This window comes from Sinohyriopsis cumingii, chromosome 11, assembly GCF_028554795.1.
Source record: "Sinohyriopsis cumingii isolate HCF-2022 chromosome 11, ASM2855479v2, whole genome shotgun sequence".
NCBI classification, from domain to species: domain Eukaryota; kingdom Metazoa; phylum Mollusca; class Bivalvia; order Unionida; family Unionidae; genus Sinohyriopsis; species Sinohyriopsis cumingii.
The window spans coordinates 43,295,906-43,321,488 of record NC_142971.1 but is presented as its reverse complement, the minus strand read 5'-3'; the positions used below and the strand labels follow the sequence as shown (position 1 = coordinate 43,321,488).

General features: G+C 36.7%; 1 protein-coding gene across 4 annotated transcripts in view; it reads right to left on the bottom strand.

Moving 5' to 3' along the window:
• The window catches only part of LOC149788025 (protein SSUH2 homolog), a 133,000-nt gene that overhangs the window by 10,857 nt on the left and 96,560 nt on the right, over positions 1-25,583 (bottom strand). For all 4 annotated transcript variants that reach the window (XM_089974298.1, XM_089974300.1, XM_089974297.1 and 1 more), the window contains 5 exons: positions 24,543-24,605; positions 22,634-22,737; positions 20,261-20,353; positions 17,491-17,593; positions 8,439-8,543 (listed from right to left, as the gene is read on the bottom strand). In XM_089974298.1, coding sequence (XP_089830424.1) covers positions 8,439-8,543; positions 17,491-17,593; positions 20,261-20,353; positions 22,634-22,737; positions 24,543-24,605 — 468 coding nt within the window. The remainder of the gene's footprint in view (positions 1-8,438; positions 8,544-17,490; positions 17,594-20,260; positions 20,354-22,633; positions 22,738-24,542; positions 24,606-25,583) is intronic.

The following is a 25,583-nucleotide window of genomic DNA, read 5'->3' as shown; positions in this document are numbered from 1 at the left end:
AATATTTCAGAGATATCTGGATACCACTGTATTCAAACACATCAACCTATATAATCTCAGCGTAGATTGTGTTCAATATCAAACATGTCTGGTAGCAATATTAAATGTAAAAACAGAATATTTTTGGACAAACCAACAACACACTCTAACCTGGAAGGATCAATGTCCATGGTTGATTGGAAATGTCCATGGTTGATTGGAAGTTTTCAGGCACTTTATCTGCTTTGTATTTTAAGCTCTCTCAACAGTCACAATGAACTTGTATGATCTTTTAAACTTTACTGATGTAATAAAATTATTTTTATAAATAATCAAAACTTATTTTATAGCTGTATTCAGGATCTCTGTTCTCAATGCATTTCTGATAAATTGTTAAAAAGCATACTAACAACACTATACTATTGTTCCTTTTAGCATCATAGATTAACAGAAGCAAATAAATCACTTTTTCACGAAAACCTTCTAACAGTAATGTTTCTTTTTTTTCCATGCACATTAGTAAGAACTGTGAGCAGACAGAGGATTATGGAGATCCCCTCCTTGTTAATATACTGTAAACTTGCCATCCTGTGGCACATGAATCATATCATGCACCACAGTGAGCAGACTGTGGATTATGGAGATCCCCTCTATGTTAATATACTGTAAACTTGCTATCCTGTGGCACATGAATGATGTCATGCACCACAGTGAGCAGACTGTGGATTATGGAGATCCCCTCTGTGTTAATATACTGTAAACTTGCCATCCTGTGGCACATGAATGATGTCATGCACCACAGTGAGCAGACTGTGGATTATGGAGATCCCCTCTATGTTAATATACTGTAAACTTGCCATCCTGTGGCACATGAATCATGTCATGCACCACAGTGAGCAGACTGTGGATTATGGAGATCCCCTCTATGTTAATATACTGTAAACTTGCCATCCTGTGGCACATGAATCATGTCATGCACCACAGTGAGCAGACTCTGGATTATGGAGATCCTCTCTATGTTAATATACTGTAAACTTGCCATCCTGTGGCACATGAATCATGTCATGCACCATGCATCCTCACAGTCATGTCAATGAGCCATAATGAAGTGATTATTACAATGCATGTCCAACTGTAGTAAAGCAGTAATCATCTATAAAAGGGCAAATACTTCAAATATATACAAAGAATAACCACTCCATTTCTTTGACATTATTGGGGGGGGGGGGGCACTCATATTCAACAAGAGAACTGTGAACAGTACATGTTATTCCTGGTCCATGCTTAATAGTCTTTTAGGTGTGCACTATCAATGCATGGTTGACTATGGAGATTGTTGACCATTAGGTTTCAATGTATCTTCATAAAAACTTAACAGTTCAGAAGCCATTATTTTCTCATTAGATTTACTACGACTTCTGACCATCTGACACCAAAATCTTCACATTTATTTTTTCTTACCCTAACTGCAAGACATCCACAAAGTTTGGTCAAGGAACTTAATCTAGAACAAACATAACTTTGCACAATCCATTTTTCTTCAAGTTGCAGTAACCCTGACTTTTGAACTATAATTTCCCCAAATCAAAAAGGTCCCTTCTTTATGCAGAGTACAAGATCCCAACAAACTTTGATCATGGAATTTTCTACTGAGCTAAAGATATAATGCAAATATCATTTATCTTCTTTCAGTCACAATGATTGTGACCACTGACCTTTTGACCCCAAAATCAACTGACTTCTTTCTTACCCAAAGTGTAAGCCATTTGACACACTATGGTGAAGGTACATGGTCAAGAACAAAAATATTTGTGCTTAATTTTTTTTTCGTTTTTCATCCAGTGACCTTTATCTTTGACCTTTTGACCTCAAAATGGATAGGCTTCTTCCTTATCCCCAAGTGCAAGCCATTCCAAGTTTAGACCAAGTCTGTTATGAATAAGTAAAGATTTTGTGTGAAGAAATTTTTTCTTCTTTAAATCATGGTGATCTATGACCTTTTGACCCCAAGATCAACAGGCTTCTTTCTTATCTAAAGTGCAAGGAATCCACAAAGTTAAGTCCTTTTCTGTTATGCATAAATAATGTTATTATGAAGGAACCATTTTAATTCTTCAAGTCAGTGATCTTGATCTTTGAACTTTTGACTCTGAAATTGATACATTTTTACTTTACCCAAGTGCAAACTATTTATAACGTTTGGAAACAGCAGATGGTAGAGGAGACAAGTGCAAACACGAAACTAAATTTTTCTAGTAAAATGTTACTTTGCAAATACTTACCCAATCATAATACATTAGGAGAACTAATACTGTCTCACAAATCCAGACAAAAAAGGTAATAAACTTCTAGATAAAAAGCTAAAAGTTATCTGCCCACCAAAGCTGCTGTCAGGTAGAGTAATCTCCCCATGGTACAGGGATTGGTGCCAAATACCATGAATATCTCAGTTACTACTGATGTGGAAGGGATGCTCTCTATATGGTTGTAACTGCAGGGAGGATGGGAGGGTGTATTGGTATTACGATTAGGTAAGTATTCATGAAGAAACATTCTACTAGAAAAATTTTTAGTTTTTTCTTTGAACACGTTACCCAAACATAATACCTCGGGAGAATGGTAAGAGGTGGAGGGACATACATCCCCTTACCCCAGAGATGCCATCTCCAGTCCCCTAATGTATGTGAGACAGCTTCTAGATAATCCAACTGGAGAACACTCCATCTGTCGGGGAGCAGCTTCAAAAAGAGAAAATTTTCTCTCCTGCAAATCCAGCAGAAGTCATGAAGCCACATCTTATGAATGGTAACCTGTTGCTCTATGGCAAAAAGGTCCTATCAGATTGCGTTCAACCCTTTGGGATGAATGATCTCTTAGATAAAAACTGAATGTTGACTCTGACCTCCATCCCATGGCCTGGATATTGTAAGTTAGAGAATACTTCCAGTTAAAGACTATGCACCAACCTTGTGAGCTTAAATGCAAAACAAATCCATTCAACTGGAGTTAATTTTTTTATATGCACAGCAAATAGCCCACTTAATCTAGGATGATAGGGTCTGTGCTGATATACCTTTCTGTTCCTATTTGAGAGGTAGAAATAAGTGTGATCTCCCTCAGTGCAACAGCTCTATGATTTTAAGATACATCTTCAAAACTTGTACTGGATTTTGTAGGTGGTCTGGAGATGAAGTGTCAAGAGTAGACGGTGATTTCATTACAAAAGCTGGGTTACCCATTAACAGAAGCCTTTTCATGGCAATGAAAAAGGGTACAGTCACAAGTGAAACTGACATGTCTTGTCATAACCGCATGTAATTTGGGTCCACTGTTTTGGGATGTGTTTCACTGACTTTGCCTGTCATCACTAATGCAAATGAGGAAGCAGGTCTTGTATAAAAGGTGAGTCAATGATGCAATTACAAGTGTGGTGGGCTTCATGAGTGATACTGATCAATCATGATAGAACTGTAAATAGATGGATCCACCAAGAAATGCATTGCCAATTTTGCCTGCCGAATGCCAAAGTAGCAAGGAGGCAGGACTTGTACGATAGGCGAACTAATTAAGCTCTTGAGAGCAGCTCAGTTGGTGTCTTGTTCAGCCATGTTAATCCCCATGAAAAGTCCACTTGGGCAAGGGTCCAGTGCCATTGGCCTGGTGAACTCCAAATGAATGGAAGATTAGACATGTCTTTGATTTGTGCTATATCTTTTCTTCTATGATAGCACAGTGTGCTAGTGACCATGGAAAGGTAAGTTTAACCATCATGCGTGCTAACTGTTCCTCATCAAAGAGCCTAGAAAATGAGCTATTTTGGTATGGATGTCTCCATTGGAATAAACTACTATGATGATATCACATTCCACTGCCTACCTATGCTGACCCGGTTGGTCCTGTATTCCTTTCTTTTAGTAAGAGACACTTAGATACTTTTGGTTCCTGCATCATGTTCACAATTGAGGTCTTTAGATGTGCATACATTTGGCCATTCCAATGTACAGGAAACAGTAATTAGACAGTCCTTTGGGCCCAGGACTGGTGTGACAAAGGTGGGACTTTGCCAGGACTGGTGTGACAAAGGTGGAACTTTGTCACTAATGTCCATCATAAGTAGATCCAATCGAGCATGGTATGAATCTGAGGATTGAAAATGCTGTTCCATTTGTACAAGTTCTTTTTTGCAGAGAAGTGAGTCTGCCAATACCTCAGCCAGCCTAGAACATGTTGATTAAAAGCTGTATTGTCAGTGAGGACACTACTTTAGGAAATCCCAAACAAGAATATAACAATCAGAGTACTTGTTCTGCTTTGCTCTTTAAGATCAATCACCACTGTGAAGTTACTGGGCAGAATGTAAACTCTATTCCTGTGTAGGTTAACTAAGCACCAATGACAAGCTTTCAAAAACCGCATCCTTTTCAATGATGTGGACATATAGAGAACGATCCTGAGAGTGCCCAGCTTTCTTTGTTCACATCCATATTATTGTGATTGCTGAGGACGTGTTTGCAGAGGTATCACCAATGCGAGTCCATAGTACCTTCCTGATGCAACCATAAATGATTGCCAAATGAAAGAGCTGGTCCAATTGTCAAGGTTCAGTCTCTACTTGGCCCACATAACTATTGTTATGAGAGTTCAACAGAGTGACCATGGACTAAGACATCAGCTGCATTAATGAGAAAAACTTGGCCAGCAATTGAATACTCTAGCAAATGGATTTCTCCAAAGAGGCATAGAACATACAATTGCATAAATTCAGTTTTCTTTCTCCTTGAAACACATTCTTTGTACTTGAACATAGAGTCCAGACCTAGCAGACCTAATCTTGAATGTGAACGATATCAAAGATGTTTCTGTTGATGAGAGATATTGCTCCAAAATATGACTAGTCTTTTGTTTGTATCCTGTTGTAGGTAATTCATAGAACTTCTGAAAGCTGTTTGCATGGGGCATGAAATCATGTCTCTTGCATGTCCACACTGATTGTGCAGTCCTTACAATTGACAGCATTAGAACCAACTGATGTAGTCCATTGCAAACCCAAGAGCATAACAGAGCTGACCGATTGCACTTAGGATGAGGATCAACTGGCAAGAGCTGCATTGTAGCTGCAACTTACAGCTGTGGTCAAAGGCTTAGTACATACTGGCAAGAGCTGCATTGTAGCTGCAACTTACAGCTGTGGTCAAAGGCTTAGTACATACTGGCAAGAGCTGCATTGTAGCTGCAACTTACAGCTGTGGTCAAAGGCTTAGTACATACTATGAACATGATACTGAGTCCCCAGAAACTACTTTTGGATCCCCATTTCATCATGGTAAATCTTCTACAATCAGCTATGAAAAATTGGAGCATTCTTTCCACTGGGATCTGAGATAAGGATAGGAGGTGAAGCCTGTGTGTATGTCATAGAGATAGGGATTGTTTTGTGGAAATGCTGTTGGAAATGATGGACCTCCCTCCGACCCTTCCATTTAAATCAGGAGTTATAGGGCTGTTTCCTAGTGGCATGCACTCTTGGGACATCCATGAGATTGAGTGAGAGAAATGGTGATAGGTTTGTTGCAAATTCCGTCAAACTGATCATTAAAGAGAATAGACGATGGAACTGTAAGTAAACCTTGGGCCAAGATAGGTCTATAAGGTTGGGTTAGATAGCAATTAATGTCTTCAACCTGTTGTAAGTTCATAGTTGTTATTATGGCTTAGTATGTTATGAAGCTGACCCTCTTATGAATATGCACCTGCTTCCATTTAGATTCATACTGGAGGAATATATAAAGACAGAGCTTATTCCATTAAGACCTAACAATGACTAGGGCACCTGAATGCCCATTTCGTCATCTATAGAAGACTGAGGTAGTAAGGTTGACATCTCCTGTGGCACCTGCAAAGTAGTTGGAGAAGAATGTTGATGATGGTGGCCAACTGTACTTACTGCACTTACGAGCCAGATCCTGTTACTTCTAACATGTCACTAAGTAGAGTCTCTTGGGTAGCAGGGTCTTGAAAGCGAGTGAGTGAAGAGACATCCCTTGAAAATGGAGGCCCCAGGATGGACATTGTATGTCGGAAGTGTTTTAAGGTACTATTGTGGGTAACACTGATCGATGAGGGTGTCTATATAAACTGTACATCTTCCACAGGAAATGCCTAGCAGCATTATGTGGTAAGACTGACCCATAAGAGCGCCTGTACAGACTGGGCATTTTATGCAGTAAGTGCCCAGCAGCATAACGCAAGTTAGACTAATCCATGTATAACTGGTTTCATGGTTATATGGTTCATCGGTTATATGACCAAGTCCAGTCATGAAGGAACATGGCCATCTTGGCTGGCATGATGTAGTCCAGTTCTTGCGGTTGGGATGTGGTACGGGATATTGATCCATGTATCCAGTCCATAATTTGGATAGGCAAGACTGTAATGGATGCTTGTTACTCTTCTCCATCTTGCTGTAATGTTTTTGTTCTTCAAGCAATGACTGACGTCTGTCCATAACAGACATGTCTCCTGTGTGCTGCAGGAATGACAACCAGAGAAAATTACACATGCTGAGTGGTTTCACCCATGGTCTAAATCTGCAAGATGAAATAGAGCAGACACTATATATATTCAGTGTAATGAGTATCCTACTTAGAAATTGCAAGAAACTGAGCAGGGTTATCCACTAAGACATACATTTGAAAGTCATCAATAAAGTTTATTTAACAGTAGATTATGAAGAACTCAGTGTGCAGAAACCACTTTTCTTCTTTCAGTAAGTGACCTTGAGATTTGACCTTCTGGCTCCAAATCAATAGGGTTCTTCCATACTCCACAGCAATCCACCCACAAAGTTTGGTAACAGTGGAAAACTTACCCATTGTGCAGAAACAATTTGTTTTATGTCAGTCAAAATGTCCTTGATCCTTTGGGCTTTTTCATCCCAAAATTAACAAGACTGTTCCATGCCCAAAGTACAAACCATTCACAAGGTTTGGTAATTGTAGATGGAAGACAGCTTGTGTTACTCTGCACAAACAAACATGGCTGACTGATGACTGTGCAAAATGACCCACCACATGGTGAGCAGAAAAAGCTACTGATGCCATCATGAGGTTAATGTCTAAAAATAAAGCATACCAAATTATCAAATTCCATTAGAGTGAGAGCAGCAATGTAAGAATGAACGTGTGACTGCTGAAGACATGAAAATCTCTACTCATATTTTCCTGATACATATCAAAACAGTTCTCCCAAAAATGCATAAATAATATAAGGTATTGGATAAAAAAAATTGGTATATAATAAAAAAAGGCATCATCCATACTCTTAGTGAAAAATTATTTTTATGATATAAGCATGTCTGTTACAAGAAGGTGCATCAAAGAAGTGAAAGCTCCATTGTTAAAAAAATATGTTCTTATCTTTTTACACTGATATTTTGAAGAAAAAAACAATCAATTTACAAAACTGAGAATAAGAGATGACAAGATCTCATGCAGGATTGCTAAAGATGAATACGGATGATGGAATACTTTTTCACTAACATTTTGGTTAAAGCTAAATAAAAGATTCTTAAATACTGGATAATGAAGGTTTTTTTTCTTTTTTATTGCTTTTGCTAAGTCAGAAAAAATACACCAGATTTACATGTAAATATTTCTTTGTGTAAGAAACATGAACCAATTAAAATGTTCAACTTGACAATGACCTACAGTATGGTAGCTAAGACAATTTCACAGCTTTCATATCAATAAATAAATAAATGAGAGATTTATTTCACCACACTGAGTGACATTTACACCCGATTTAAATGTAACTATTTCTTTGTGTAAGAAACATGAACCAATTAAAATGTTCAACTTGACAATGACCTACAGTATGGTAGCTAAGACAATTTCACAGCTTTCATATCAATAAATAAATAAATGAGAGATTTATTTCACCACACTGAGTGACATTTACACCCGATTTAAATGTAACTATTTCTTTGTGTAAGAAACATGAACCAATTAAAATGTTCAACTTGACAATGACCTACAGTATGGTAGCTAAGACAATTTCACAGCTTTCATATCAATAAATAAATAAATGAGAGATTTATTTCACCACATTGAGGGACATTTTAATAAGAAGCATGCATGGAATGGATTAACTGCCCCATGGTAATTGGTAGAGAAATCAAAATCATATGAGCTGTTCTGTTTACTTCCATATAACACACATCCAGCTGAGAATGGCATAACATGAACTGGCTGCTCCAGAAATGCACAACCAGGTTTGGACCAATACTGATGCTCGAGATGATAAGAAGGTCAAACAAACACAGATTCTAATATACTAATACACCATGCATCAGCAGATATGGGTCCATGCTGTTTGTAGTTGCCATGACATAATATGTATGCTGATGTGGCATCTTGAATACAATATACCCCACCATGCCAACTAGTTTTTAAAACACTAACCTGCATCAGTATTTTTTCATTTGGATATGCTATAGCCTGTTGTGAAACAAGTCGCTGTGAAGCACTGTTAATCTCAGAGTCTGGGAAATGGTTCACAGGCCACACCTGAAAAACAATGAGAACAAATTGAGAACTACCTACTGGTACCTATTCCTCTTTTATTTCTCACATTTTTTAGGCAAACCAATCCAAAGAAATATCATTAACTAAATATCTCAGGGGTGGGTGGGGTATTAACATAACCATTGACAATTTTAAGTAGGTACATTTATAGCTCACAATACGGCTGTTATATGAATCAAAGTAAGTGGACTGTAGGTCAGCTTATTGGGAGGCAGTACTGTACAATTATTCCTCACTGCATAGTTTTAATGGGAAACCATAAAAATGAACTGTAGTTCACCTTATATTGAGGCAGTGCTGTAACTGTCCCTCAATGTAAGGCTGTTATGTGAAGCCATAAAAGTGGACCATGTTATACATGAGGTCACCTTACAGTCAATGCAGTGCTTTATATTTTTTCCTCACAAAAAAGAATGGGATGGGATGGGAAGCCATAAAAGAGGACCATGTTATACATGAGGTCACCATACAGTTATGCAGTGCTTTACCTTTTATTCCTCACAAAAAAGAATGGCATGGGATGGAAAGCCATAAAAGAGGACCATGTTATACATGAGGTCACCATACATTATGCAGTGTTTTACCTTTTATTCCTCACAAAAAAGAATGGGATGGGATGGGGAGCCATAAAAGTGGACTGAGTCATATGTAAAGTTTCCTTACAGTGAGGCAGATTAATGTCAAAATATTCTTTCTAAATATGGATCTGCGGTGGGTCATGACCATGAGGGCTTTACAAATTGTATACATGTCTGCTTGCCTAGCACAAACTGACCAGAAAGCTAAGAGTATGATTCAAACTGACCAGAAAGCTAAGAGTATGATTCAAAACAACAACATAATATCACTATTACAGTCAAAATGTTAAGTTACAAAAAAAAACTGGGAATGTTTTAAGGAATTCATCTTATTTTTATTTTACTAAAAAAGAACATTTCTTTCATCTTTTTTTCACACCTTAAAACCATAATAGCAATTACACACACACACTAACATATATATGAACAAATAACTGGACAATCAGATAATAAGTTTTAGAAATAGCTAAATTTTTAAGAGATAAATAAAGACATTTAGATAAGAGACCCTGACCTGAGAAATGAAACAACTATTTTCTTTGATATGGGTTCATTGATTTTGTTTGTGGAAACTTTGTCAAGTTTTCATTTTTTGTGACTCATATAAATCTAAACTTTTTTAATGATTTTATTTATACTCGCGACTGAAGGATTTGAGAAGGCTTATTTTATCTATTTATTTAACAATTATCACCTAGTCACCATGAAACTTGTGACATATTATATCAGAAATATTCCTGTAAATTATCACATAACATGAGATGATACAAACACTGTTTGGAAGTATTTGATTTCAGTACACTGATCACACTTTTAAAGAAATCCAGGTTGTTAATCATTAGAGATGATCAGCACCTTTTATTTGCACACACCCCTGTTAAAGAAATGTCAAGACATATTATTAATAATTATCACCTAGAAACTGGCAACATGCATCATTTCACAAACTAATTTTTTATAGTCAGCATGCTCAATCCATAGTGGAACTTGTTGTTGTTGTTGTTGTTGTTGTGGGGTTTAACGCCATTTTTCAGCACGATAGGCTATACATGGCGGCCAGTATTAATGGTGGAGGAAGAACCCGGAAAACCCCGGAAAGAACCACCGACCCTCGAGAAGCTACTGGCAGGCTTTCTCACATGCCCACATTGGCTGAATCTTAGACTCGAACTGCCGCAGACAGAGGTGAGATGGCAGTGATCCGTAACAAAGAGCGCTTTAGACCACTCGGCGGAACTCACATAATGCCTGTGACTGGGTTATGACATGTAAGTGGACAAATTCTGTATACGTACAAGTACTGCTATTAAAATGTAACTAACACGTTAAAGTATAAATATTTATTCCCCACCAGTCAAAATTTACATCAAAAATATATTAAATATTCACAACATCATGTCCGTGCAAGAAAATGTGAGACTAACCTATACAACGACTACAAAGTGGAAATGACATAATTTGACAATATATTATGTGAAATAAAGGACTGACAGATGAAAGTAAATGTGGACAGTTATATAAAAAGACATGCAGAACATAAAAATGTTAAATAAAGGTGCTGATATATGTACTGTGGTAAGATCACAGAGTAGAAAAAATTGCGGGACATGAAGAATTACAAACTGAACATGACCACTTCCTCCCACTTTCTTTTTTTTGTGCCCTGGTCCAAGAGCATGTACCCTGCAAACTGGATCTTGCCCTAGCTGAATTTAAGCTTGCCCCAGTTGTTGGGCAAGCGGATTTATAAAGCCCTATATATCCATGTCATATGAAGGATCACACTATAGCTGAGGAATTCCTCTCAAGATGAGGGGTGTCTCCCATTCCTCTCATCACTCACTCTAATATCTTGCAGATGCAAAATTATTATGAAAAGTTTTTGTTCACACCCTGCTTCCAAGGTAGCATGTTTATGGTGAAGACTGTCTATGATCACATGACTGTAAACTGGCTTATGCAGGGCAAATATGACACTTGTATTACAAATTCAACGGACAATAACCATTGCATTATAGTATAAATTAAATAATTCAGTAAGGATTAAAGATGTTAAAGGATTATCATTGGATTACTAAAGAAACTGAGCAACATAAATAATAATCATAACTTTAATTCTATCGGCAGGGTCAGTTTGCTTTTAGTGTTGGATGATTTTCAAAATGGATTATACTATATGTGATCAGAAGTAATTCTGAAAGGATTAAAGATGTTAACTGATTGTCGTTGGATTACTCAAAAAATTAACTGGCCATAAAAAATGGTCAGTTTTATTTCAGTCTTTAAAGTTTGTTGAGATATCTAAGCATCTGCAAATGAAAAGTGCCAAAATCTAAGTAAATAATATATAAAAGAAATTCAATAATGGATGGAAACAGGAATTTCAGTGGTTGGAATCAAGGGACATGAATATACTTCCTGCCATTCCTGTAAAGTCAATTTTAAAAGTTGTTACTGTGTCAAGAATGACATTACATCTCATGCAGAAAGCCCTTTCATAAAATCATATTAAATTTAACTACAAATAGACCATCACTGAACTCAATGTTTGTGGAATTTGCATCATAAAGTTACATGTGCTAACACCATTTGCCAGATTCATAGCCAAATATTATCTCCATTTCTGGTAGCAGATTATTTTTTAGGTTTAGCAAAGAAAATGCTCCCCGACTAGAAAATTTCATGAAAATTTTCTCATGCAAATGCATAGAAACCACTCTTAAAGACACCCAAGTTTTGGGTCTTCACGGGAATAAAAAAGTTCAAAACATGTGCTGCAATGAAAAATCTTCCACTCTCAGTGACGTGTCAAATGATCAAGGGGTCAACAAAATGCTGACAAGTTTTAGTTTGTATTGTTGACAAGGATGATCACAAGAGTTATCCTAACACCAGCCTGTGAGATTGGATCATCAAAACTTGTCTTTGCATGCTTGGATAAAATATTCATGCAAGTATTCAGTTTACTGTTCATAAGAAATCATAATCATAATCACATAATACTAATAAGAACAATGTTCTTGTCGTAGGGTTTAATGGCATTTTTCAGCACACGATAGGCTATACATGGTGGCCAGCATTAATGGTGGAGGAAGAACCCAGGAAAACCCCGGAAAGAACCACTGACCCATGAGAAGCTACTGGCAAGCTTTCTCACATACCCACATTGGCCGAATCTGAGACTCGAACCCACGCAGACAGAGTTGAGATGGCAGTGATCCATAACTGAGAGTGCTTTAGACCATTCGGCCACCCGGGGACCCAATAAGAACAATGTAACTGATGGTGAAAGTGAAGACGATGATGTTAACTAACCTCATCTTATGTCCTATCCTAGTACTGATAACTATCTGACATTGATGGGTGAACAATGAGACAATATTATAAAGTTGCCATGCAAATTGGAAATTAACACCATTTTGAAGGAATATTTAGACCAACTAGTTGTTCTATTTTTTGCTGTTTCACCAAAATTTCAATAACATTATATTGATATGAGTGTAATTCCTGGATTTAAGAACCCACATGTATTACTGGAGGGGGATGTACTGCAGGAGATGGAGTGAGTCCATAGGGGCTAGCCCTCCTCCTCAGGTATTGGAGGCCTGTAAACTTCCTTTCTGGACCTTACTGGCAATGCCATCTAGCCAATGAGATGCTAGTGTGAGGATTAATAAAATGGGGTTGCTCCCTAGACTAGGTCTGAATCCATTTAAAGAACTTTGCTGAAGGCCTTAGGGGTTAAATCAGGATGAACAGGTTACCTGGCTGGTTTTGAAAGGGCAATGAACAGCTGAGAGGAACCAGTGTTGTTGGTTCTTCAGGCCTTGAGATGCCATAGAGGGAATCAGGCCTCTGAGAAAGGTTTCTGCCTCACAAGGTTCTTAATGTGCTCCAGTAAGACCTTAGAAAAGTCCATTGCAACATCCCAGCTGGGAAAAAAGCAGCTCCACCAACAGAGCCATGGACATGGATAAAGCATGTCTAGAAGTATTTGGAACTGCCTTAAGCAAGCACAGTAACATGGCTGGAGACAAAGATTACTCGTTTAAAAGATGTAAGCATGCTGCTGAGAAAAGATCGGCAAACAAGGCTATGGTACACTGCAACCAAGCCTTAAGTTCCAATGCCTCCAGCATCTTAATTAGAAGGTATGCCCTGGTCCCCATGGAAATGCCCACTTTTGATGCCCCAGCATGTCAGCATAAAGGCTTAAGGGGCCAGGCAGGTGAGTGTACCCTGTAGCTAGCTGCATAGATTAGTTGTCGCACTGTACAGAAACAAGATACTGATGAATCCTTATACTGATGAACAAACTTCTGGCCATTACAAAACCTAAGAAAAAGCTTCCTGAACATAGCCACGAGGGAAAGCAAATGGAGATCTGGTCCTGAGAATCTCTCCAAACTGGAAAGAATTTTCTTGTCTGCTGAGACTGAAGGTTATGAATGCAAATCCCTTGGAGATAATACTTTGCAACCCCCTTTTCTGTCTTTGAAGGGAAGACCTGGGTTTAGGGGTCTCCTGTAACTCTTGAGAGGACTGCCCCTAGTGACAGATGCAGCAGACAAAAGTACTTCTTAACCTTGCTTGAACATCCGGAGGAAGAAGACTGGTCCCTCTCTCTGTCTCAACATAATCAGGTTATAACAGACTGTGACCAAGAACATTAACATTGTTATGAAGTTAAGACCTGGGTGTCAATGATGGCATAAATGGGGATGACAATTCACCTTAAATTAGGGGTTAAGAGGGATTATAGGGGGAGGGGGATGCTGATCATATCCCCTTCTCTAGATCATGCATGTTTGCAGGCCCAGCTCACTGGTCAACATGTTCCCATCACTGCGCTACAGGCTCAGATAAGATGACGCTTCTCCCTCAAGGGAGAAGGTACATAACTTCCTCTCTACCACCAATGGGCTGTGGACCTGAAGAGTGCACTGCACCTCCCTCACTGGAGCATGAAGACTCACTCTCTGCCCTAGTATTTTCACCCTCTGGACTGACCCTGGACCCAACTCTAACAGTTACATATTGCATTAGGGGGTGCTCACCAGTTATGTATTTTTGAGAGACGTATGTAAGGTGAAGTTTTTTGTATTTAAAGCATGCACAATGGAGAGAATGTTGGCATACCTCTATGCTACATTAAAGTAATGTGGATGATATTTCTTTGGATATTGTACTTTTGGAAATTGTACATGATCTAAACACACTGCTAAGTAAAATGACTGCTCCTTTGTGCTAAAAAATCAGCCTGAATTAGTCTAAAGTACACTATTCATAGCAGCTATTAAAATAGGGAAAACGAATTTTGCCAGATTAGACTATACCAGCTTCTGAAAGTGCAAAGAATGAATTACCAAATATATAAAATGTAAAAAAAGTTATCAGCTCTTTTTATACAATTTACCTCTGAAGTTCAGGAAGTGAAAATGACCAAATGGAGCTAGCATGTTTTTGAAAGGTGTACATCTGGAGTAAGGTCAAGCTGTATACTCTATAACCCATATTACACCCATCAATCATACACCAAACTAAAGGGAATTAAAGGTTCTTTGAATTATACCTAAGATATACAAGGTCTTTTTTAAATAGCCAGTTTAACGAGTGAGGAAAGCCCGGGAAATTCTTTTTCTTTACAATTCTAACCCTATGCAAAATATAAAACTGTAGAGCGCCACCTTAAAGCAAATATAAATATGTATGCAATTATTGTTTTTATTTTCATATCATTATGTATGATGTTCTGAATAAAATGGTACATTCATATTGATGTTAAGCATGAAAATAAGCTAATTATGCTCATTTTGCTCCTGCTTCAATAATTTGGCATGAGATATGTTTGTGTGAGTAGTTATTATGTACTCTTGAGAGAGTGACGTATGTAAGGTGAAGTTGCTTGCATTTGAAACATGCACAATGGAGAGAATGTTGGCATACCTCTATGCTACATTAATGTAATGTGGATGATATTTCTCTGGATATTGTACTTTTGGAAATTGTACATGATCTAAACACACTGCTAACTAAAATGACTGCTCCCTTGTGCTAAAAAATCAGCCTGAATTAGTCTAAAGTAAACTATCCATCAATCATACACCAAAATAAAGGGAATTAAAAGTTCTTTGAATTATACCCAAAATATACAAGGTCTTTTTTTTTAAAAAAATAGCCAGTATAACCAGTGAGGAATGCCAGGGAAATTCTTTTTTTTAACATTCTAACCCTATGCAAAATACAAAACTGTAGAGCGCCACCTTAGTGCTTTTGTAAAAACGCCATTTTAATACAACCACCTGTTTACCAGAGGGCAACATGAAAGAACATATTTTGGAAGTTAAGTCAACATTATTTGAAATAACTACAAGAAAGTGAGTTTTTTTAATTTTTTAAAATATTTTAAATTAGTCAAATGTTCAGAAGGATACGGATTTTTGTTGATATTCTAGGAGGCCACATTGGTATAATTTTCATTTTGGACAAACTACATCATATGGAAAGCACATTAATGAAAACCCTATGTTAATACAATCATACCATCAAAACAGTAGTGATATCAAAATTGTTAAAATGAATGACATTGGCATTATGCTGGATATCTGATCTGAGACAGCAACTTTTTCAGTTTGGACTAGATATCATCTGAAGCCTTTTAGTGAAAACATCATTTGTAGATGATTATCTATTCAGGAAAAAATTTAAGATTTTCTAGATGGTTAACAGGGTGGCTATATTGGAAGTCTGAAAAACACCATTTTCAGTGAAGATCAACTAAAACCCATGCTGCTAAGAAAAAGTAGCAACTGATTTTTAAGACTGCCACCAAGGCAGCTGCACTGAAGGTAAAATCATCCCCATTTCATTTAGGACCAACATCCCATTCTGATAATTGAAGGTAAAATCATCCCCATTTCATTTAGGACCAACATCCCATTCTGATATGATCATCTTATATCTTTCATAACAGAACATATTGTGCAAACAACAAAATAGTTTACTCCCAAGACCCTGAGTTCAAATCATCCGAGACAGAAAGAGACTTGTCTATAACACAATCATATATGCTTGCAACCTGTAGCATGTCACCTGTATAAACAGTAAATAGACCTGCTTAGTGTTTATGTACAACTATCCTCTGGGCAGTATATATAGTTGATTGTCATGGAGGTAATTAGAATGGTAAGACAGTCAGAGACAAAGAATGACCATTTCACAGATTACTTAATGCCTGACAATACCAGGGTGTAAAGTCCTTGAGTACTATTTCACAGATTACTAAGTGGCTGACAATAGCAAAGTGTTAAATCCTTGAGCACTATTTCACAGAGTACTAAGTGGATGACAATAGCAGAATGTCCTTGAATACTAATTCACAGATTACTAAGTGGCTGACAATGGCAAAGTGTTAAATCCTTGAGTACTATTTCACAGATTACTAAGTGGATGACAATAGCAGTGTTAAATCCTTGAGTACTATTTCACAGTTTACTAAGTGGCTTACAATAGCAGAGTGTTAAGTCCTTGAGTACTATTTCACAGATTACTTAATGGCTGATGACAGCAAAGTGTTAAATGCTTCAGCACTGCTGTGGAAGAGCCTATCAGACTGATTTGCATAGGGAAAATATACTAAGTGATGGTACAAGCCAATTCATTTTAAGTTAAACAAATCAAGACAAAGAGATGGATGTTGCTGAACAAAAGTTCTGACAAATTATTGCCTTGAGTCAGACTATTTAAGCTGTCTTTATTCAAAGAACATTGGCAAATTCATGATCAGCAACACTGTTTCCTTTGAAGTTTTATCATTGTTTTGACACTCCCTTACAGCAGTGGAGATCCAGAAAGATCATTTTCTATACTAAGAAAAATCCAATAAAAATCTTCTGGAAGTTTGAACAAGAGTACCAATGGATGGCTGGACATCAGACTATCCCATAAGCTCTTCTGGTATAGAAAATTCAGAAAGAATAATATTAATGAATAAATGACTGGAGTAGTCAATTGGCTGCAGCCAGAAACAAATTAATATAGAGCACAGCAACGTAATATTCTTTAACAAGTCAACAAGTTGCCAAGAAATCGAAGAACTAAAAGTGGATGCCTATATCACAACGCCAGAAAAACTAGTGTGGATGTAAATCTTAACTGGACATGAAATGGACAGATAGATGGATGGGTACACAACATGTGATACCCAAACCTCATTCATTGTGGGGCATACAATATATAATTATGGAGGATAATCTCGTATATTTAGAACTTTATGGAAAATGTTGGTTCAAGGCTAAACATAAGTTTGTCTGCATTATAATGGCTTCACTACAGAAATATATTTGACTTGCCCTAAGGTTTTGTTCTTCAAAGGCTAGCTGCCCAGACACGTTGCGGATCAAGTGATCTGGCATGGACGTCCTCTCCACAATATGATCAACTAGGTGGTTGGTCCTGAGGAGATTAAAAAAATATGATTAACTGGGTGGTTGGTCCTGGGGAGAAAAACAATATGACCAACAAGGTGGTTGGTCCTGGAAATAGAATATGATCAAAAAGGCGATTGGTCCTGGGAAGATAAAACAATATGATCAACAAGGTGGTTGGACTTGAGAAGATAATATAATATGATCAACTATGTGCTTGTCCTAGGGATATGAAACAATGTGATAGATAAAACAATATGAACTAGGTGGTTGGTCCTGAGGAGATAGAGAAAATATGATCATCCATGTGGTTGGTCCTGGGGAGATAAAACAATATGATCAACTCGGTGGTTGGTCCCAGGGATATAAAACAATATGATCAAATAGGCAGTTGGTCCTGAAGAGATAAAACAATACGATCAAATAGGCAGTTGGTCCTGAGGAGACAAAACAATATGATCAACTAGGTGGTTGGACCTGGGGAGATAAAACAATACGATCAAATAGGCAGTTGGTCCTGAATAGACAAAACAATATGATCAACTAGGTGGTTGGTCCTGAGGAGATAGAACAATATGATCAGCTAGGTGATTGGTCCTGAGGAGATAAAACAATAAGATCTACTAAGTGGTTGGTCCTGGGGAGATAAAACAATATGATCAACTAGTTGGTTGGTCCCAGGAATATAAAACAATATGATCAACTAGGTGGTTAGTCCTGGGGAGATAAAATGTGATCAACTAGGTGGCTGGTCCTTGGGAGATAAAATAATATGATCAACAAGGTGGTTGGTCCTGGGGAGATAAAAACAATATGATCAACTAGGTGGTTGGTCCTGAGGAGATAAAAAAAATATGATCAACTAGGTGGTTCGACCTGGGGAGATAAAACAATATGACCAACTAGTTGGATGTTCCCAGGAATATAAAACAATATGATCAACTAGGTGGTTGGTCCTGGGGAGATAAAAAAATGTGATCAACTAGGTGGCTGGTCCTTGGGAGATAAAACAATATGATCAACTAGGTGGTTAGTCATAGGGAGATAAAACAATACGATCAACTAGGTGATTGGTCCTGGGGAGATAAAACAATATGATCAACTAGGTGGTTGGTCCTGGGGAGATAAAAACATGTGATCAACTAGGTGGCTGGTCCTTGGGAGATAAAACAATATGACCAACAAGGTAGTTAGTCCTGGGGAGATAAAACAATATGATCAACTAGGTGGTTGGTCCTGGGGAGATAAAACAATATGATCTACTAGGTGGTTGGTCCTGGGGAGATAAAACAATAGAATCAACTAGGTGGTTGGTCCTGGGGAGATAAAATAATATGATCAACTAGGTGGTTCATCCTGGGGAGATAAAACAATATGATCATCAAGGTGGTTAGTCGCAGGGAGATAAAACAATATGATCAACTAGGTGGTTGGTCCTGGGGAGATAAAACTATGATCAACTAGGTGGTTAGTCCTGGGGAGATAAAACAATATGATCAACTAGGTGGTTGGTCCTGGGGTGATAAAACAATATGATCTACTAGGTGGTTGGTCCTGGGGAGATAAAACAATATGATCAACTAGGTGGTTGGTCCTGGGGTGATAAAACAATATGATCTACTAGGTGGTTGGTCCTGGGGTGATAAAACAATATGATCAACTAGGTGGTTGGTCCTGGGGTGATAAAACAATATGATCTACAAGGTGGTTGGTCCTGGGTAGATAAAACAATAAATAATGTTAAGAGTAAGTAACAAAGCTTGTTGCAAATGGACCTAACATAACTCACCTGAGCAACTGATATTTAAACTTTACAATGAAGATTCATACATTTCTGAAACTGTGGAGTGGAAAAAAAAGCTTGAGACACTGAGTTAAATCTTTGTTTATTAATGTTGGTGCTGTTTATCTTCTTTTATAGATCATATATATTGGAAATTAAACCACAGCAAAATCTGCTGCGTAATATCTAAAGTTATCTTATTTAATATACTTGTATTATCTTGTGAAATGGAAAAAATAGAGATAATACTTGGCAAGTAGTATGTTTTCATTCATTAATTTATATTTGAAGTGTGATTATATTTGCTGTATGACTTAACTGATTGCATGGTATCATATGTATGGGTTTGCTTATATGGGCATAGATTTCTTTTTGTTTGTTTTCAGACAATGAATGAAATATTTGTGTATGTTTTCGGACAGAAAAGAAATTATTCGTAGTTGTCCCCCCCAAAAAAATTCATAATATATGATATACACTTTCTTGGCACCAAAAGAAAATCAATTATGCAATCAGCATTAACCTCTAGGACTCTCTCAACTGGTGGACCAGCCCCTGGATCATAACTTAGAAATTTATCTTTTCCTGAACCAGATTTTTTTTGTCTATCTTTATCCCCCTGGTGTCACTACTTTGAAACCTATGTTATCCCCATATTGGTGTCATTTAAACAAACTTGAAAGACCTTCATATCTGGATAAGGTTAAATTCTGTTGATCAGTTAAGAAATTGTAAATATCAATTGAAAACAGAAACTTGACATACATCACAACTATGCATAACAAAAGAAGGACTATACCTTAAGTGTACTTGGCCTTATGGCCGTGTGAGCTAAAAACAGACATACAACGGAAGGAGAACCTCTTAACCATCTGTTAAAAATATTCACTATATGTCACATAGATCACTCACCAGGTGATAGTTAATTTGATGAAGCATTTCAAATTGCAGTGTCCTTGACAGGTAACACAGGTGATCATTCCCCAGCCACTGCATGTCATGCACCTGTAATGAATTTAAAGGTAAAGCATATCAATAACTGTCATTAAAATACTTATATATTTTATGGATCTCAAGTATCTGTCACTATGTAAAATGTTTCAGACCTTCCAAAATTTTCAGCACTGCCATTGATTTCTCTACCCTTTCCATGCTCCTTCCCCCCACCCCCCCCCATGATGACACAAATCTAAATGTTTTTGTCTCTGTGTACACAAAACACGAACACCCACTTTTTTGGGTATATTTTAGGTTTTAATTCTGGCAGTGAAGCCAGCTAGTGGGATTACGAATGCATGTATATACATTGATGCTTTGATTGCAATGATTATATCCACAATCTGACCAAAGCTGGAAATCCAAAAGTGTTCGGTAGTACATGTATTATCATTTAAACTATCCTAATGCCAACATATTAGTACACAGTCTGTTGTATTTGTAATAGCCATGTTGTATTTGTAATAGCCATATGTAATAGCCATGTTGTATTTGTAAATAGCCATGGAATGACAGAAGAAGGTAAAGATCTAAGAGATAAGTTTTGATTGTGCACTGAAGGACAGAAGAATAATATAGTCCAGTAATTTAATATTGGGATAATCATGAGTGGGTGGGATTGAGATACAGTTGTATCAGACCTAGTTAACTATAAAAGGAATGATGTACCATGCAGTATATTATTTATCCTTCATTCACAAAACACAAATATCTAATCTTTCATGGCAAGTATATGATATTCTTCTTTGGACTGATGAACAAACCTTTAATTCTGGAAAAATGGATGGGACCATTTTATGGTGTTCAGGTCAATGAAAACATAAAAATCTGAAATTGCGGGATATCTTTTCAACTGGCTGGACATCAAACATGGTCAATTCTAACACAGAAAATTTTCAGGGTAGATTCTTCCTCCATATCATAAATCAAGGAGGGACTTAACAAATAAATAAAGGTAGGGCTTGCAGAAAATATGAATGAATTTCATGCAATTAGTTTTTTTTTGGAAAAATTATTTAGAAATCAGCATAAATTCCACAACTGTACATCCTAAAATAAGTACTGTTTAGACAGGATACATCTGCCTTATGAATTGGGAATACCGTCACTATCTTTCAGTTTGTTTCTAAACCCTTTCTAGAAAACTATATAAAGTTTCCTATTCTATTCCAGGATTAATCTATTTCATTTTAGTTGTATCAAACTATAAATCACCTCTTTATCTAAATCAACCAATTACAATGCAGATAAATGATAAGTACCATTTTGCTATGAAGCTTACAATAGCATTCTACAATACTAATACAATCTCTTAGAGAAGCGACTAGTACTTCATTAACCAAAGAAGGAGGAATGCATTCAACAGTAAAATGATCCACCCTTGGTGAAAAGACAAGCTGAACTACATCAGATTTCAAGAGGCCCCAACTGGCCTGATATTGCTCAACTGTCTTACATCACTTAACAGTTTACCATTTCACTAGGCAGGCTTATGTAGGAGTGTAAAAACCTGTAATTTATCTTACAAAATGGATATCATGACAGCTGGACTTTTTTTTACAATATCCCCATAAAAATTTGTTCTAAAGATAATTAAAAAGAAGTCTCTTGCTCATAATCAAAATCATCCTAGATCTGGATGACATAAACCCATTAACCAAGTTTTATAAATACTGGACGAGAAAAAGTCTCTAAATCTACTTGTAGAAAGATAACTAGCTCAGTCAGTGAGACAAAATTTATCACATTAATATAGCCTGCATTTGAAGTTTAGTGTAAAACTGATAAAAAATATGGCTTCAAGAGTGGCAACAAGCTCAACCAATCAAATACATAATCACAATATGCGCAGATCAGGTTCATTTTCAATAATGTTCAAGATACTGATGATATAAGCCATTATTCCAAACTGTATCCAAACTGGATCAGAATTATGGCTTCTGGAATTGTAATGAGCTCGGCCAATCAAATACAAGATCACCTCATTAATAAAGATCTTGCTCATTATCAAAACTATCCAAGACCATGATGATATAAACACATATTCCATGTTGATCAAAATCAGATCAGAAATATGACCTTCAGATTGGTCACAAGCTGAACCAATCAGAGGTATGATAGCATCATTAATATGTGCTGGTATCACTCCTTATTGAACCCATTCAAAATCTAGATGATCTAAGCCTATATTTCATGTTTGATCAAAGTCAGATTAGAAACAAAACATCCAGAAGGGTAACAAGCTCTGAAGCATTTTACAGTAACCACAGGAACAAGTTTGTTATTCACCTTTTCCTTCCATCTCCATGACACCAAGTGCATCTCTCATGTTCATGCTCACCATGGCGGAAAACTTCACGGTACCCTCTTCCATGACAAGAATCGCAACGAACCTGTAAATATAAAACTGCTGGTATGTGAACATATTTTCATTCATTGTTATAAATAAACACATTGTTCCAATTCAATTTTGAAAATAAATCTGATATTTTTGTCAAATCCTGACTAAAACCTCATTTTAAAATGTATGCATACAAAATTTCATTTTATTTTGTTCATGAAAAATAATTTGAAAAATGTATTATACTTGCAATGATAAAAGTGGCTCAATTAGCACTGGCTAGTAAAGATGTGGCTAGGTGTTCTAGCACCAAGGAAAATACTCATGAATGAAAACTGTGTGCTAACAAAACCAAAAAGTTTGGTTGACAAAGTACATTGATTTGATAACAGAAAGGATGAAAATTGTAATTAAAAGGATGAAATTATCATGGTTAAGCATTTTACCTAAAGCTTACAAAGTCCTTGGCGCTCAGACTTTATATTACATTTATGAGCAATTACATAAATTTTACACTTCAATAAAAGCCCAACCATATTCATTTATTTGTCCTATCAAACCTGTTTCCTGTCAAAGTATGTTTGAATGATCCCAAATTGTTGTCATTGTGGACAGGTGTCTTTCACAGAGGTAAATATAAAAATGAACTTAAAAGCAATCACAAAGATTGTCCTATATAGACAGATGTCCTACAGGAGATGGATGTGTCCAATATGACTGCTTTCACTGCAACTCTCTTTGCAGAGAGATTGGGGAAAAAACATTAACAAGATTAAAAGAAAGTAAATTCCTCTTATGTCAGCAATCAAGAAAATTAATTAAGTTTGTGAGAGGTTTTGAAATTTAGAACTTTGAAACCAATTTTAAATGCATGCTCTAGTAAGTAGTTTTATGTTCAGAACAGATGTAGGTGTAGGGAGACAGACCTGTAATAACAAACAAACCAGCTGTGCCCACTGCGTAAGTTAAAGGGTAAATATAAAGCAAATGAAACCAAATAGCAAGACTTTTAACTGGGAATTGAAAATGTAATTGCTACAGTAAAAAAAAAGATTAATTACTTAGGTATCAATTTGTACAGTATGTTTAACACTTATTATGATAATGATTCAGAAAAAATTAACAACCTGCTCCCCCTTAAGTCTGATCATGCCATCTATCTACAATAAAATTTGTATAAACATATTGCAAATTATATTTGTCTGTTTAATTACCTGTGATCATGTTACACTGGTATCTGTTGACTAAAATGTCCTAATAGTATACAAGAATTTCAAGATGGCTGCAGTGGTGGCCATATTGAATATTATCAGAGCAGCACAATTTCTATTGAAGGCCATCTAAGTACCATTAGATGTCTTCTGGTGAAAATCTGGTTTTCTTTCAGGTGGAGTAGTGATAACAAGATGTTTAAGATGTCCACTATAGTGGCTATACTAGGTATGTGGGCAGCACCATTATCCTTTAGGCCTAGCCAGACATTCTAATAAGTCTTTTAGTGAAAACCCCATGTCAAAATGACTTTCCATTCAGAAGGAGAAACAATAACACTATTTTCAAGATGGCTGCCATGGTGACCATACTGCACATCACATCAATACTATATTCATTTAGGACCATAAAAAGACTTCTGGTGAATATGACTCTGCTCAGGAGGAGAAGCAATAACAAGATGTTCAAGGTCACAAACAGAAACTAGTGTAAGAAAAACAAATGTACCATTTCAGCAGGAGTGTTCATTAATGTAAGCTGGTAAAATAAAAGCACACTTTACAAGAATTGGACTGAATATCAAATATAATCATGTTATTACCATGATCATCTGCTATGAGAAAAGCTTAGAAATCCTTAACTCACCCTTCCTCTGCCAAAACAACGATGACACCGAATTTTCCCCATGGCTAAACAGGCATGGCATGGCTGAAAGAAAAGATAAATATCAGAAGCTACCTACACTGAAAGAAAATTACAGAAAAACAAAACAAGAACAAATAGGTGGTGTGGTAAGTTGGAGCACTTAAATATGTGGCCTGAGAATGCTTTTAAATAATCATGTACAATCAGGTAATGTTGAAATATTTCATACAATCAATGTTTTTTCTACAAATAGCTTCATGTAAGTCATTTGGCTCATCAGGGCAAAACACAATGAGTCAAAATCCAAACCCATGAGTCTTATTCAGGTCAATTATTAGTCTTCAGTAGTTTTTAAAAATAATTATATTGTTTAACTAGACAACAAAAATATTAGTTATATAACATAACTAAAGCCAAGGCATGTTTTCTAGATGTTTATATACAAGAAAACATAACACTATGTAGTAGTGACTAGAATGTATTAATCTGACTAGCAGGCAGAGAAGAGCTTATCCCATACATCATGCTGTGTTTTCAATGAGGAAGTCTTGTGAACATAACTCGGACTCAGTAAACTGTTCACAATTTAACACATCATTTCATGTTTTTATGTTCATAGATTCTTCTATTTCTTCAAAGCTTCCTCAAAACTGAAGATACTTCTGTCTTCCCCATCAATCATGATAAGCATCACATTTCTCAGTTTCTCAATCCCAAGCCTATTCCTAAAGGTGGTTAAGATCCTGTTCTGAACCGAGAATCGACTTGACTTCTTTTTGAAAACGTAGCCAGCTATATGTTTTAAACCACTGCTGCACAAAATTATGTTTTATCTTACGAGTAAGCTTACTTCATCCCTGGACAATGATGGCTCAACTGCTTCAATAACATTACTGTTATCAGTGGTCAGTTGTAAACGCGGTCCGAAAGATAATTTAATTTGTTTCAGATCTATTTTAATTCTTTTTGCCTTTGATGCCATTCTCAGTCGAATGCTGACAGTATCTTAGAACATCGCAAGGCATACAAATGAGCGAACAT